The 17,482-nt window shown below is 37.2% G+C and overlaps 1 protein-coding gene across 1 annotated transcript in view; it reads left to right on the forward strand.

Moving 5' to 3' along the window:
* Positions 1 to 17,482, forward strand: part of SLC37A1 (solute carrier family 37 member 1) — a 103,908-nt gene that overhangs the window by 35,622 nt on the left and 50,804 nt on the right. The window contains exons 7-8 of the mRNA XM_036744148.1: positions 2,915 to 3,081; positions 13,634 to 13,671. Coding sequence (XP_036600043.1) covers positions 2,915 to 3,081; positions 13,634 to 13,671 — 205 coding nt within the window. The remainder of the gene's footprint in view (positions 1 to 2,914; positions 3,082 to 13,633; positions 13,672 to 17,482) is intronic.

Raw genomic sequence — 17,482 nt, forward strand, 5'->3', positions numbered from 1 at the left:
ACTTCTTGAAGTATAATGTCTAGATTTTTTTTTTGTCTTAGCCTTCCGGTAGTCCAATGATTCTAAAATGATCTCTCCCTGATCTGTTTTATTAGTAAGTTTTTAAAAGTGAAACATCTTGCATTTTCTTCCGCTTTTAAATCTTTTGACTTTGCTTTAATTTTTCTTATTTTCTTATAGCGTTATTAGCTTCTGTTTGGTCCCTTCTAATTTTCAAGAAATCTATTGTTTTCATGTATATTTTACCTCTTGTGCTAAAATGTGAATTCTGTTTCTGAGTCTTTCTTCCTGAGCCCTCATTTCTTTTCCAATTCTTTCAGTGCCCCAATTTCATTTATAAAATCATTTACATCATTTTTCAAAAGAAAAATTCTCCTTCAGTTATTCCTAGAATTCTAGTGAAACATGTGACCAAACTGTGTTTTTCATTGAGGCTTTGCTTGGTGGTGTCTTGGAACCATTCTCTTCTTCTTGATTTGTGAATTGTGTAACTCATTCTTTATGGTGGGATTTGATTTTTTTGTTGCTTACTTATTCTTTTAGCCTTACTTTCATACTTGGGACTCTGCACTGAGATCAAGCTCTGGAAAGAATGTTTAGGGCTTGCTTCCTTCTATTTTCTTTTCCCTTAAGTCTTGATTTTTCAGATCTGTTTATTGAATGCTGCATACTTTAAGGATATCAGACATAGTCCATATTTGGGAATCTACAACCTTTTAGTGCACCTAAAGCATTCTAATCCAGGCTGATGTCTGATTGTTGTTCTCCTAATTTGAGTTTTGTAAGCTTCTGACCCAGGTTTGGGTCTAAGCAATACAACTGTGGGCTTGCCCCTGGTTGGAACTACATTAAACTTCTGTTTGACCCAACCACAATCTGCTAGCTAGAAAACTCTGCAGATTCATAGGAACAGAATTGTGGGTTCTCATTTGGTTTCAAATCCTTGCCCTTCTCATTTCACTGTAGGCTTCAGATAAGGCTAATAGATAGATCTGAGACCCTATTCTGCTTCTAGGGTCAGAGCCATATAGCTGCTGCTCCTTTCTCAGGAAACAATCTCAGTTGTAGTGCTCAGCTCCACCATGTTGGCTGAGAATGTAAGTTTCTTGAGGGCAGGGTCTTTATTTCTCTAGCAGCTAGCACAGTGCAGTACACATAGTAGATTCTTACAAATGCCTCTTAATCTAAGTTGAATGAATCATTCGTAAGTACGTTTTTGTTCTTAACTGAAGTTGCCTTTGGCGGCTGCATTTTTGCATTTGGCGTAGAATCATGTATTGGACATCCAAGGTGGTTTCCAGGCTCTTTTGTTCTCCTTGTGGCAGAGACTGATTTATAAGAATTGAACTTCCTTAGGAAATGTTGACAATCTGTGATATGGCACCATTTTTAGCCATTTCCATTTTTCATTATCAACATCTTATTTACATGGGGCAACTTGGAATTGTGCTAATTTCATGTCTTATTTTCTTCTTATCATTCAGGTTTAATATGGACTTCAATCTTTGCTATAATAATACCACGGTCATATTGTATGCAGTTCATGGAACTCTGATATAGAAATAATGCTCAGTCATTTTCTATCTTTTCATATGTAACCAATAATTTGTGTGTTCACATACGAAGGAATTTTTTATTTGATGCTTGAGACTTGTGTCTACTACTTCCCCACTTCCTTGAGGATATATTATTAATAAATACTGTAAATAAAATAGTATTTATGATTCATAGGTATGATGTTTCTCTATTGGTCTATTAGACTTTGGCTCTTTCGTTTATAATTCCTGAGTCATAGTTTTCATAGTCCCCTATGTTCACCTTTGCATCAGTCATTGAATGTTTCAGTTTATTTAATTTGAGTGATGTTACTGAATTCTTCACAGAATTTCTCTACTATCTTATCTCATACAATAGATGTTGGTAAACAAACTGTAATTATCTTTATGGCAATCTTTTTACAAAAGCTCATCTTCATTATAAATTGACTAAATGTTGAAAAAAGTAGTGTCTCTTGGTAGCTTAAAAAGGTTATTTGCTTTTCCAAGGAAGACCCATATGTCATCTTTCCATTTAGTTTCCTGGCTTCCTTTCCATCCCAAATAAAATCCCACATTTTACAGGAAGTCTTCCCTAATCTAAATTCTTAAATTTTTAAATCTTAATCCCTAATTCTTAATTCAATGCTTTCTCTCTATTAATTATTCCCTATTTATCCAGTATATAGATTGTATATATTTGTTGGTTTGTTGTGAGATTGTGAGTTAGATTGTGAGTTCCTTGAAAATAGGGACTGTCTTTTGTTTCTTCTTGTCCACCCATGGTTTAGTGCAGGGCCTGGCACATAATAGGGGCTTAATGTTTATTGATGAATTAATTGCCACTTCCTTTTGTCTTCCAATTTCATTTGTAGCGAGAATGTAAATATCTATATGATTCAGTTCCTCTAGGAGATCCCTCTCTGTCCGTACCTCCCACCACTCTGCCACTACCCCTGCAGAAGGTGAAGGGGGGAGTTACATAGGATTAGGGACCTTCTTGAATTTTTCTTTGTTTTCTATATTGAAAAGACCAAAGAATTCATCATCTAGTCATAGTGATCACTAGAAGCCTGAGTTTATATTCTTAGCTCCATGAAAGCATTTTAGCCAGCATTTCTTTACCTTTGCTAATTGTAAAATAAATGCATTTTTATCCAACAATAACCTTATTCAGTCCTGAGAAACCTACATTATTGCAACTGCTTGGGTATTCTTTATATCTGTATGTTTTATGAAATTGAATGCATAACTTTTCTTTGGAAAATACGCATAAATACCACATCTTATTAAAATAATGCATATATTTGTAATATATTTTCATTTTTTAAAGCTAAGCAGTAACCATCTTGCTTCTTTATTGTTTTCTTCTCTTTCAGGAGAGGCTTAATTATGGGCATTTGGAATTCTCACACCTCTGTGGGAAATATCTTAGGATCTTTAATCGCTGGCTATTGGGTGTCTACCTGTTGGGGACTATCTTTTGTAGTACCTGGTATCATCATTGCTTCAATGGGGACAGTGTGTTTTCTCTTTCTTATTGAACGTAAGTATGGAGTTTCATGAAATATAAATTGCCCAGGGAAGCACTTTGTAAGTCTAGTCATTGGTTTAATTTCACCAGTAAGGTTTCTTTTGCTGGTTCTTCATCCAGGTCATGCCCATTAACCATTCGTCTCCTCCAAGTCTCTGTCCGGAAACCTCTTCTCTTCTTTCTCTATGCTGTATCTCTTGGCTATATCCTACATCAAATATCATGGCTTCAATTATCATCTCTCTGCAGATGATTCCCATGTCTATATATCAAACCCTTACTTCTCTTCTGTGCGAAAGTCCAAGTATCATCAATTGCCTTATGGACATCTTGAACTGTATGTCCCATAGTATCCCAATCTTAACATGATCAAAACAGAAGTTATCTTCTCTCCAAAATCCCCCTCTATACTGAACTTCCTATTACTGTCAAGGGTACCACTATTTGCCCATTCACCCACACTGACAACCTGAGTGTCATCCTTGACTCCTCACTCTCACTCAGTCCACAGAGCAAGTCTCTTGCCAAGGCCTTTCATTTTTTTACCTTCACAACATCTGTCTTATATATCCCTTCTTCTTCACTCACACAGCCACCACCGTGGTACTACCCTCATTGCCTTAATGCTTGAAAATTTTGCAGTAGCTTTCTGGTTCATCTTCCTGCTTCACCTCCTCCCACTGTACTCTATCCTTCACTCAGCTGCCGAAGTGAACTTCTTAAACCACAAAGCCGACTGTGTCACTCCCCTACTCGTTAATCTCAATTGGTTCCTTTATTACTGCCAAGATCAAATATAAAATCTTCTGTTTGACTTTTAAAGCCTCATGAAGAGCTTTATGAAACCTGACCCCTCTCTATCTTCTTACACATAATTCCCCTCCACATGCTCTAAGCACTTTTCATTTCCTCACAATATTATCTTTCCTCACCTCCACTTTCTGGCTTCCATAACTACCTTCAAGACTCAAATGAGATCTCAACTTCTGCAAAGAGGCCTTCCCTGTTGCCTCCCTCCCCTTTCCCTCTGGGACTGAAGCTATTTTTCATTAGTACAAATAATGTAGTCACATTATTCAAATTCACACTGCGTATTTCCATCGAGCTGGAATCAATTATTGCATTTTACATAATGATAACTTTGAATAGTGTGAATTTGAATATATTTGATTACTACAGAAGATTGATTATTTGTACTAATTGGAACCTAGATGTATTTCCAGTTTACACCATATATATCTTGTATGTACATAGTTGTTTGCATGTTGTCTCTCCCATTAAAATGACTTCATTGAGGGCAAGGATTGTATACTTGCCTTTCTTTGTCTAGTCGGCACTTAACCTAGTGCCCATCTTAATAATAAATGCTAATTGATTGATAATATTACACACATAAATCATCTTAGAACCTTATTATTCCTCCTCTACTTCTATTGGGCAGATTTTTCATTATTTTTCTGCAGATTTCCCAAAATGCCCTCCAAAAGCAAGTGGAAGCATTAAACAGTTGAGTGATAGAGCTTTAACAGTTGTCTTTATACTTGAATGCGAGGAAAATAACTATGAGTAGATGCAAATTTGCTTTCCTCCTTGTGCATCACCTTGAGCCCCTAGTCTTTTGGCTTCTCCTTTTATTCACCATCTTTAGCCCATCATCTGGCAGGCAACTCCAAGGAAATGTTATAGACATTAAATATTACCAAACATTCACTGCTGTCTGCATACTGAAGTTGTTTGCTGTTTTCATAAAGTCATGAAGGGTAGCCAAACTGATATTCCTTTACTGTGTGGTAATCACTAAGGTGACCTTCCAGCCTTCCCTTCTTGCCTCCAGGAGCCTTCCTTCCCTCCTTTTCATATTCTGCTCCTTCTAAGCCTCTGGTGTACAGCATTTTTCACATTTAATGAACCTCCCTTTTATTTGGTAGCCTTACTGCTAAGTGAAGATTATATTATCCACCTACCTCTTTCTAAGAAGATGTACAGTGTCATATACTTAAAACTCAGGGCATACTCTAATTATTAACTGTTTGAGGTCAGAAACTGTCTTATTACTGAAAGAAGCAGCTATTGAGTTGATATCCTATCTTCAATCAAACACAACTTTACTATTTGTGATCCCTACAATACTTCATGTCATTTTAGGTGTTGGTGTTGGTATTGGTGTTGGTGTTGGTGTTAGTGTTGGGATCCATGATTTCATTGGTATATGGAACTTACAGTGAGGAAATTCTCTCTACATTTATTCTGCAATTTATAGTCTTGGGAAGTTGACTGGGAGACTGAGAGGTTAAATGACTTGCCCAAGATCACACAGCCAATATGTGTCTGAGTCAGGATTGGAGTCCTGACTCTAAAGTGGGCTTTCTATTCACTACATCACACTGCTTCTCACCCTGGAAATGAGCTTAATAATAGTAGTAACTTAATGATTTTTTGCATTTTTAATTATATGGAGATGGAAAATGTATAATTAAAAATAAAAAAGAAAACAGGAAAGTTTACCTTTTTGTCCCACGCTGAAATGTCAAAAGATGGACCTAACTCCAAACTAACATTCATGAGTGTATATATACACATACACACACACATTTGTAATTCCATAATGCTGCCAGGAGACATAAGTAACATATATGTTAATAGAATGGGAGGGTAATGTTTTAATTACCGTTGGTGAAAATTCAACTCATCATTTATTTGGTTCTTTGATATAGCTCAAAGCAATAATTTCAAATGCTGTTAGAGAGCTCCAGATTGACCACTGCAAATGAAAATTGATCAAGAATGAAAATTAGCCATTGACATTTAACATTAATTCAGTGGGAACTTTGGTTATGTGTCTGTTAGTTTCTCCTGTCTTCTGTAAATTCCAGCATGTCTTTCACATGTCCTTTTGATTCCCATACGTTTTTTTTCTCTGAAATCAAACAAACCATTCTTTCATTTTCATTACTCATTTTAGAACCTTCACAAAAATGAGGTTTTCTTTGTGCTATCACTCCAATCTTTTCTGTACCCAGGACATGGAGTTGATGTTCAGGTTTAGAGATTACAGACAAATCATCCTTTGAAAGCAAACGCCTTATTTCTAGTATCTATACTTCTTTTCTCATATTTTAGCCCTTAGGTCTTTTATCATGACATCAAATAGGCTTTATAAAAGATTCTCTATGAGCAGAATAAAGTTGGGTCTCTGTACAATATCTTGATACTGTTATCACCTCTACCCTGAGAGCATTTAACTAAGCATTAACTAACAACCATTGTGCAGTAATAAGATGCTCTTTGAAGGTCACATTGCACCTTGGTGGTCACCAAAGAAAAGTTACTCCCTTTACTCATTCCTTTGCTCAGTAATTTTCCATAGTATTCCAAAAGAACTGAAATACATTTTTCATTAAACTGACAAATGAAACTTGTGTCTACTGTACAAGTTCTGCACTTAAATGTCATGCTCTAAATCTAGTATATATATAGTATGTATAATTGAATATTGCATTTTTTTCCATCACAAAATAAAGCTTGGTTCTGGAAAGGATAGAAATAATGAATTATTTTTGTGGTTGTACTTGAGTTTGAGATTTCTTAGTATTATCATCTCAACTAAGTTAACTGTTGCTACACCAACTAGGTGTTGTAAAGAGATTCTCTAACTCTTACAAAAGAAAAAAAAATAGTTCCTAATTCCTGCCTGCTCTTAAGAAGTGTACCATCCAGCTGAGGAGGTAGACCATGAAGCGTAAAATAACTGAAGAATATTTTGTGGAGGAACATAGCTACATTAGAAATTGATTGTGTATTTTAGCAGTTAATCTATGTGCTGCTTCCAAACAAAGGCTGCACTCCTAAAATGAGGTCTTTTGGAGAGGAAAAAAAAGATATAATTTGCATGTTGTTGTTGTTCAGTCATTCAATCATGTCTGACTCCATGACCCATGAACCATAGCACAGGCCATTCTGTCCTCCATTATCTCCCAAAGTCTGTCCAAGTTCATGTTCATTGTTTTTATGACTCTCATAGTTTCTGTGACATCTCATCCACTTTTCCTTTTGCTTTCAATCTTTCCCAACATCAGGGTCTTTTCCAATGAATCCTGTCTTCTCATTACATTATGTGGCCAAAGTATGTAAGCTTCAGCTTCAATATTTGACCTTCCAGCAAATAGTCTGAATTAATTTCTTTTAATATTGACTGATTTGATCTCCTTGCTGTCCAAGGGACTCTAAAAAGTCTCCTCCAACACCATAGTTCAAAGGTATCAATTCTAGGGCACTCAGCTTTCCTTATAGTCAACTCTCACAGCCATACATTGCTACTGGAAAAACCATAGCTTTGACTATATGGAACTTTGTTGGCATGGTGATGGCTCTGCTTTTTCGTATACTGTTCAGATTTTCCAAAGCTTTCCTTCCAAGGAGCAAGTATCTTTTAATTTTATGACTACAGTCACCATCTGCAGTAATCTTTGAGCCCAAGAATATAAAATCTGACACTACTTCCATTTCTTCTCCCTCTGTTTGCCAGGAAGTATTGGGACCAGTTGCCAAGATCTTAGTTTTTTTGGTGTTAAGCTTCAAACAAGCTTTTACACTCTCCTTTTTCACCCTCATCAAGAGGCTTAATTCTTCTTTACTTTCTGCCATCAAAGTGGTATCATCTGCATATCTGAGATCGTTGATATTTCTACTGGCAGCCTTAATTCCAGTTTTTTATTTGTCCAGTCTGGCATTTTGCATGAAATACCTTGCATATGAATTAAATAAGTTAGGTAACAACATACAGCCTTGTCATACTCCTTTTCCAGTCTTAAACCAATCAGTTGTTCCATGTTCAGTTGTTTTTTGACCCACCTACAGGTTTCTCAGGAAACAAGTAAGAAGATGATCTGCTACTCCCCTCTTTTTGAGGACTTGCCACGTTTTGTTGTAATCCACACAGTCAAAGGCTTTAGTATATGAAGCAGAAGTAGATGTTTTTCTGGAACTCCCTTGCTTTTTCCATAATCCAATGAATGTTGGTAAATTGGTCTTTAGTTCTTCTCTCTCTTCAAAAACCAGCCTGCTCTTCTGGCAATTCTCAGTTCACATATTGCTGAAGCCTAACTTGTGGAGTCATAAGCATAGTCTTACTGGGGTATGAAATAAGCACAATTTTTCAGTAATTTGAGTACTCCTTAGCATTGTCCTTCTTTAGGATTGGAACATAAACTGATCTATTCTAATCCAGTGGCCACTGCTGAGTTTTTCAAATTTGCTGGCCTGTTGAGTGCGACACTTTCACGACATCATTTTTTAGGATTTTAAGTAGCTCAGCTGCTTCTATCACCTCCACTAGCCTTATTGTTAGGTTCTAGATCCATAATCACACAATCATGGTTATCTGTGATGTTAAGATCTTTCTTTTTTGTTGTTCTTTTGTGTATTCTCACTATCTCTTATTAATTTCTTCTGTTTCTGTTAAGTCCTACATTTTTGTCTTTTATCATGCCTGTTTTTGCATTGAAATGTTCTCTTGATATCTCTAGTTCTCTTGAAGAGAGTTCTTGTCTTTCCCATCCTATTGTTTTCTTCTATTTTATTTAAGAAAACCTTCTTATCTCTCCTTGCTATTGTCTGCAATTCTGCATTCAGTTGGGTATATCTTTCCCTTTCTCGTTCTATTTTGATTTCCTTCTTTCCTCAGCTATTTGTAAAGCCTCATCAGACAGACGTTTTGATTTCTTGCTCTTTTTCTTTGGGATGTTTTTTTATTGCTGCCTCCTGCACAATATTGTAAACTCTTCTGTCCATAGTTCTTCAGGCACTCTTATCTATTTGATCTCCCTTAAATCTATTCTTCACTTCCACTTCATATTCATATGAAGGTATGAGCTATATGGTGTAATGGTTTTCCCTTCTTTCATGAATTGAAGTCCAAATTTTGCAATTAAGAAGCTCATGATCAGAGCCACAACAAGGCAGTGATCCAGGAGGAAACAATTTATATAAAGACCAAAAAATAATTGTACAAACTTACCATATAATGCATATATGTGTGTATCAGTATACTATAAAAGGGTTTTAAAAAATATTTCTTTCAACAAATACTGTTTTATTCATTTTATATGCATTTTTCTCTTACTAACTTTGTCCTTTCCTGACTAAAAGCAAAATTATAAACCACAGTTAGTTTTTGTATAAGCCAGATTCAGGAGGGAAAGTACAATATTTGGATTCTTATGGTAATTATTAAAGGGATAGAAAAAATCCTATCTCCTATGTCTCATCTACCTTTCAGGGACTTAATTCAGAGCCTCTTGGAACTCAGTGATTCACTTCTTCCTTAAAAGGTACAACTCACCGAATTTGCCTTCTAAAATTGGCAGTATTATTAAAATCATACCCAGGTCTCTAAATAGTTATAACAATTTTTCATTTTAAAAAATTTTACCCTCTTTGGTCTTAAAACAATTATGTGCAAATTAGTTGAAAGACTATAATATCCCACATCTTTAAGTTGTGAGTACCACCTCAGCCTCTGGAGGAGTGGGTTCACAATTTATCTTAGTTCCTACATAGCATTGGTCCCATAAACTTCTGGTTCAAAGGTATCATCTCTGCCAGATGAGTTCTTCTCTGGGCACTGATGCTAGGCTGACTGTAAAACCTAGATTAGGCTCTGAATCTCAAGTTCCTGTGGCTTTCCCAACCTTTCAAAACCTCAAGGTTGGAGACTCCAATCTCTTTCACTTAAAAAGGAAAAGAACAGAATCCAAGGACTGAGGCCTGTTTCTTAGGGCCATATGACTTCAGTAGGGAGAAGACCCCACGGACTCTCTCCCAAAAAGCAAAAGAATTGGCAAAGTTCATAAGACCAAATGAAGCAAAAGAGGAAGGTACTGAAGAGTGATAGTTTTTTTTTTTTTAAATAACTCTGTAGCCAATCAAAGAGCCTCTTCTTCAACAGCTGGCCAACCAACTGGAATGTTTACATATGATCCAGTCTCTCCAAAGCATTTCCATTGCACTTCTTCACAACTCTTCCAGAAGCAAAGTCCTTAGCTTCTTCATGTGGAGAGGCTGTATCAGCTAAGCAAGCTCATCGGGATTGAACATGTAACAGACTCCAGTTACATATGATTAAAATTCTACAGGGAAAATCAACCCCCAAAGGATGAATAACTCAAGAATGAAATTCTAGAGACTCAACTCCAATGGAAGCCGGGGGGGAAGTGTGGGAGAAAAATCTACTGTTACATTTTAGGCAAATCTATGAGATACATTTTTTAAAATTCATGCACAAGTGTTCTGCTCAAAGAGAGAGCTTCTTAGTTGGCAGAGTTTCTTCTTCTGAATTAGAAAAACTTCCTACCCATGGAATTTTTGGCTTACTCTTTATAGCAATTATAAAGCAAAAGTCAATATTCCACTAAAAAAAGGAGAATTAAGGAAAACATAAATAGAGTTTTAAGTTTATGGTTTCTGATGTGCCAGATACAACAATTGTAGTGCTAATTCCAACACACCCTTGGAGAAAGAGCTGTATTGCTAGAGAATTAAAGCTAGGTGACACAATGTGTGGAATCAGAAGGACTCATGTTCAAATCCAGCCTCGGGATACTTACTAGCTGTCTGACTCTGGGCAAGTCACTTAAACCTTTTTGCCTCAGTTTCCTCATCTGTAAATGAAACAGAGAAGGAAATGGCAAACCACTTTAGTATCTTTGCCAGGAAAATCCCAAATGGGGTCACAGTGAGTAGGACGTGATTGAACAACTGAACAATGACAGCCTCTTGATCAAGTTTTCCAATTTCTGTTATTGTTTCACCATTAGATGGTAAACTCCTTGAGAGCAGGGACTATCTATTGCCTCTCTCTGGATCCTCAGGATTTAGCACAGTGCCTTTCACATTAATTAATGTTAATTGACTGAATGACAGTAATTCTGCTTTTGTTTGGTCCTTAATAAACTAAAAGACACGACCTCTCTCAATTTGGGTAACAAGATATTTCCACTTTTACTTTGGTCAGCAATGAGTAAGACATTCTCTCTGTTGGTATAATAAACTTCACCTATTGATTGACCTACTTTTCTGTTTTCTCAGTAATTCTCCTCTGAAATTAAGACTTCTACTCAAGGGAGACTGGGTGGGTTTTTAATTCAAGTACTCAGACTGGGTATACTGTTCATTCTTGATTGTTTAATACAACTGAAGTCTTAGTCCACTATCCTTCTATAAAGCAGAGTTTTTGAAAGAGTCATATGGAATTCCATAACAAATTGCAATTTTCAAAAGATTATATATAAAGTATATGTATGTAAATAAGGACAGGTATGAATAAATAAACATGTCATGGTCCTATAAGAACAGTATCAGAAGTGGTAAAGCTCAAAATGAGCTTTTAACCATATTGGAGAGAAAAAAGATCAAAAAATGGTGTTGGGAGGAAGACAAAGTGAAAAGTTTCGAGCTTTTTGAGAGCAAAAACTGTCTTCTGCATTTTTTTGTGTGTCCTATAGTGCCTGGCACGTAGTAGGCATTTAATAGATGTTTATGACAGATTGACTGACATGTACAGAGTACCTGCGATGTTATTTCCCACATAAGGAAGCTGGGGAGCTGGTTCCAGAAGAGCAATAAAGATGTATAATGGAAGTACCCTTGGAGAGACTTTAAAACATGCTTTCACATTCTGGAATGGATTCCAGTCTGACAACCACTTGACCCACTGTATAATCAGAACTGAGGGTATCTTCAAAAGGTACTAGTGGACTACAGCCTCAGCTGTTTTCCTCAGCTTCTCTCTCTTAAAAGATTTCTCCTTTTTGTTTGACTTTGGCTGATACCGTCGAGAGAGAGAGAGAGAGAGAGAATAATGGAAGGGGAAAGGTCTTCTGCTCTCTACCTACAAAGCTGCCAGGTAGCCCCACAAAAAAGGGCCTCAGATTCAGACTCTTCACTCTTCCCTTTTTCTCCCCTCTCCCTTCCCTTCTCTCTCCCTTCCCTCCCCTCTCCCTCTCCACTCCCATCACCATCCTTCCCTCCATCCATTCTCCTTCCTCCCTTCTCCAGCCTAAACAATGCAATGGTGGAGAGAGCTGAGGAGGCCGTGGAGCCCACTAGGCGGACATCACCGGATTGTGCCAGGACATGTTCTCCAAAAGAGCCATATACCCGACAAGCAAACTGACAGCCACCAGTGAAGACTATAAACCTCAGGAAAATATGAACGAACTGACTAGTTTGAAGTACCTGGAAATGAAAGATATTGCAGTAAACATAAGTAGAAACCTAAAGGACTTACACCAGAAATATGCAGCACTTCAGCCTTATCTAGATCAGATCACTTTAACTGAGGAACAAGTAGCCCCTCTGGAGCAGGCAGCTTACAAGTTGGATGCATATTCAAAGAAACTCTAAGCAAAGTACAAGAAGTTAGAGAGGTGATGAAAGAATTCTTTAGCACAAAGACTTTAACTACAAGGATGTTTCATAAGAGCTGCAATGCGTGGGATGGAGCTTATCAAACTTCTGTGCTTCAATTCCATAAAAGGAAGTGGTGCTTCTGATCCAAGGAGAATCCCAACCCCCACCTTTGGTTAGATGTGTAACTTTGGCCACCTTTTGATGTTTTCCTAAAACCCCCTGGACCTTCATTTTATCACGTGCATTATCATGTGCCCTGAACCAAGGCTCGGAAATCAGGATCAACCCCATCTAGAGCAGACATAGATGAGAGCCTCTGGCCTCCCTGTCTCCTTCCTCCTCCACCTCTCCTAGGGCTCCATCTTCGACCCTTTGTTCTGAATATGCCCCCACCCCCTTCAAAATTTGTTCTTGAACTTAAATAGTAAATGCCAATTTATGACCCTCAAAAAATGGGCCTCAGGTTTTTTTGCCTACCTCAGCATTTGTTTATAGTTTGTTTAGGTGAAGGGATTGGAGAGTCTGGAGAATATGACTTGAGTTTCAAAAGTCAGGAGAGTAAGCCTTCTAGGCAACCAGTTTGGGAGTTAAGTCCAAGCCAATTAGCCCAGCATGAACTTACCTAAGAAGCTACCTCAAGGACCAAGCAAAGTGGTAGCTGAGACAAAGATTCACCAGGAGTCAGTTCACATTTGGAACTGAATTTGATGGGGCAATGTTATGTGGAAATATGCTATATAGCAATGCTGTAGAGAAACTGTGCTAAGTCTGAGCCCACTCTTCCCAGAGACAGGTGATATTGGGGATAGTGTGCTACAAAGATGTTGGGAAGAAACGTTTATACTTTTTTGTTATTCCTGTATCTTCAATGTAAATATTACCTGTAATAGTTAATTGATATTGAGTGCTGAAATGTAACTGGTGCACCTAAGTTAAGTGTATACGACTGGTAGGAGCTTGGGCTAATAGCGATAGAGAAAAGACATCTGAGGTACCCCAGTACCTGACTCTGAAATAGGGAGCCCAGATTGTATTTGTTACATCTGCTTTAATGGAAACTTGGTTTTCTGTTAAATTTTCATGTTTTTCTTATGTTTTACTAAATGGCCTCACATTGTAGACTGAAAAATTCATTTCATGTGTTTTCATATTTCAGATCCTAAAGACATAAAGTGTTCTTCCACACCATTAATGGTGAGTACAATTGTTTTGCTTCTTCCTTCCTTCCTTTCTTTTTTCCTTCCTTCCTTTCTTTTTCTTCCTTCCTTCCTTCCTTTCTTTTTTCTTTCTTTCCTTTCTTTTTTGTTTCTTTCTTTTTCCTTCTTTCCTTCCTTTCTTTCTTTTTCTTTCTTTCTTTCTTTCTTTCTTTCTTTCTTTCTTTCTTTCTTTCTTTCTTTCTTTCTCTTTCTTTCTTTCCTTGAATTAGAGTATCTTGTTCCTGATGACTCTGAGTAATCAAAAGTTCTATTCCCGTATTTAGAGAACTATGTATTTAAAGAATTATATACCCTAAAGGTATTTGTGGTCTAGTTTAAAATATTTCAGTCCTTAAAAAAAAATCTATAATCTCATTAGTTTGAGTACTCCCTTCACACTTTCTTGGCTTGCACAATTCTCAACCAGGTTCCCATCCAATTCCTCCCAAGAGGATCAATTCAAAATGTTGGTGCCTTCCTCCAGGGCTTTAAACATTCTCTCAGTATGATTACAGTACTTGGACAACCATTTGCATTAACACATGACAACCTTACTACCTTTATCATTCATTTATTTCTTCAATTTTTTTTACAACACTGTCTTCATGAAAGCCATTTTTGAGATGAATCTAATAATCATAATGATGAAATCTAACATGGATAAATAATACATCTAGTAAAAAAATCATTTAATCAAATCTGAAAAAAATATGTTTTATTAAACTGCAAATTCAAAATGTCAAAAGTTTAACATGGCAACCAAAAAGGCATTTATTCTGCTTTGAAAGGTGTAATGTCCACAATGAAAGGAGTGGTATTCCCATTGTGCTCTGCCCTCGACAGAGCATAGTGTATTATTGGGTTCAGTTATAGATGCCATATTTTGGAGTGTACAGAAGAGAGGAAGCCAGGGTTATGGAGGGCCTCAAGATCATGTCATATAAACATCAGTGGAAGTGATTGAATATGTTTACGATAGAAAAGAGAAGGCATAAAAAATGATTTTATACCTGTCTTCAAATATAGGAAGAACTGTTATTTGAAAGAGGTTTTAGACTTATTCCACTGGGCTCTAGAGGACAGATCTAGGAGCCATAAGTAAAAGTTGCAGAGAGGCTAGCTGAAAGAAATAACAATTACTATACAAAAGTGAAATGTTTTGGAGGACCATTTGAGGAGAATCAAGTAGTGGAAGGGAATGGATTTGTAGAGTTGATTTTGGTGGGGGGGGGGGTAGGGATCAGGGCAATTGCGGTTAAGTGACTTGCCCAAGGTCATGTGGCTAGCAAGTATGTCAAGTGTCTGAAGCTAGATTTGAACTCAGGTCCTCCTGATTCCAGGGCCAGTGCTGTACTCACTGTGCCATGTAGCGGCCCCTGTACAGTTGATTCTTAGTCTGCTACTGGTTAGCCTAGATGGTCTCTAAGGTCCTCTCCATCTTTGAGATTTTGGGAAATGGGTACCAGAGTCAAGAGATTGTTAGAAAATATAGCCTTATTCTGGTATCATTTAAGTTGGGCCTTCACTACATTAGGGCATTTCTTTTGTAGCTGTCTAATGAATTCACTATTCCATTCACCACAGTAACCCTTCTAATCCTTTTCATCCCTCACCAAGTCTCCTTTAGCCTCTACCTTCTCAGCAGAGAACACCGCCTCATTTGTTAAATTAAATTAAATACTAAACAAATGAGCTCCAAATACTTGCAGCAAAAATCCATGAGTTAGATGGAGAAATAAATATCTCCCCAGTTCTTTCCCAGTCCATCACCCCTAAACTGCCTACTCCCTCTCCTCTTCCACTTATTGACCTCATGATTCACCAGTGCAACTCTATGCTGTCCTCAAGTCCTATGGTCTTCAAGCCTCAGCCTTGCATTACTCCAACCATCTTCTGCCTTTATTCCTACTGTTAAGTTGCTGAATGAATCTGGAGAAAATCACAAAACTCTGCCACCTGGATCCACTACAAATTTATGTTACATAACCCCATTGCTGCAATGCGATTCTTTTATATTTCCTTAATTATCACTCAGCTGAAACTGCTCCCTCCAAATCTACCAATGATCTCTTAACAGGCACATCTAATGGCTTATTCTCAATCCTCATCCTTCTTGACTGACCGCCTCATCTTACCCCCTGGATTCTCTGACTTCAAAACTCAGCTCAAATCCCACCTTTGGGAGGAAGCTTTTGCTGATAGCCTCACTACTAGTGCCCCATTTAAATTATATTTATCTTGTTCATGCATAGTTGTTTGCGTGTTGTCTCCCCCATTAGAATATGTGCCCCTTGAGGGCAAAAGACCAGGTTTTTGCTTTTCTCTCTATAGTTAGAACTTAACACAGTGCCTCATATATAGAAGATGCTTAATATATGCATATTGACTGGCTTCCTGGAAAGTATGGTACTCTTTAAAAAAGATCACATGATTGCCCCTTCTTTTCCATTGTGTCTGTATAGTCTTGTAGTTGTCTCAATCCATGTTTTCTTTTTCTTTTTTTTTATGTCACTGCTTAGATGATCATCTTCCTGTTTCATCTATACTTCATCTAATTTGTTATGTAGCTTTGGGGAGTTACTTTATCTCTGTGGGCCTCAGTTTCTTCATATGTAGAATAAAGAGACTAAACTTGCTAAGTTCTAATGGCTCTTCCAACTTCAAATCTATACTCCTGTGTCTCATTGGTATATCTGTTAGAACAGTTTGGGAGCTTGTACTATTTTACATGGAGGCTAGTTCTCAGTGCCTCAAGGCCAATCCCTCCCACTCATTTTCTGTCTTATCCAATAAGAAATTCGGAAAAGTCATCAGAAAAAAAACAAGCCCTACAGTTGACAGAATGAGTATATGTTCATTGGGAGACTGACTAGCTGGTATTTAGACCCCTTTGAAAGGGGAATTATGTGGTTTCCTTGTTATTTTAAGCATTTCTGAGCATTTGGTATCCAAAAAATGTCTTCTCACATGTTCTAAAAAGCAATATTAATCTAAACTACACTAAATGTCTACTCCATTGATTTGAAAGCACCTTATAGCTAATACCTTAGGGAAAACCATACTTCCAGAAGAGAACTTAGTACAGTGAAAAGAGCACTTGACTATATTAGTAGAATTATGTTCTGCTCCCAGCCCAGCCACTACCTGTTTAACCAAGTCACTTCAAGCAAGAAAGCCATAAGAACTTATTAAACACTTAACCGTGTGTCAGACACTGCACTAAGTCCTGGGTATATAAGGACAAAAGTGAGACAATCTCTAATGCTTCAGGTGTTTACATTCCAACGAGGAGACAATATGTTTATACATAATACTTAGAAAATGAATACAAATTAGTTTGGGGAGAGAATGTGCCCACAAGTAGAATGATGGGAAAAGGCTTCATTTAGAGAGTGGCACTTGAGCTTAGTCTTAAAAGTAACCAGAGAGTCCAAGAGGTAGAGGTAAAGAGAAAATGCATTGCAATTATAAGGGATGCTTAGTACAAAATTATGGGGAAAAGTACATAAAGTATTGTGTGTGGTGTATGCCAGAGCAATCAGAAGGCCAGAATGGATGAATCACAGAGTGTAAGAAGGCAATTAATATATAAGAAGGTCAAAGCGGGGGACAGGATGTGAAGAAATTATGTGCCAAACAGAAATGTTTATATTTTACTCTAGAAGCAATTAGGCACCACTGGCTTTAATTTTTTAATGGACTTTATTGCTGTCTTTTATTTTTACATTGCCTGTATTTCCCTCTTTATCATCTCCTCTGACAGAGAGAGCTATCTCATCTATCAAAGGATTTTTAAAATATATTTTTAT

This window comes from Trichosurus vulpecula, chromosome 2, assembly GCF_011100635.1.
Source record: "Trichosurus vulpecula isolate mTriVul1 chromosome 2, mTriVul1.pri, whole genome shotgun sequence".
Classification (NCBI taxonomy): domain Eukaryota; kingdom Metazoa; phylum Chordata; class Mammalia; order Diprotodontia; family Phalangeridae; genus Trichosurus; species Trichosurus vulpecula.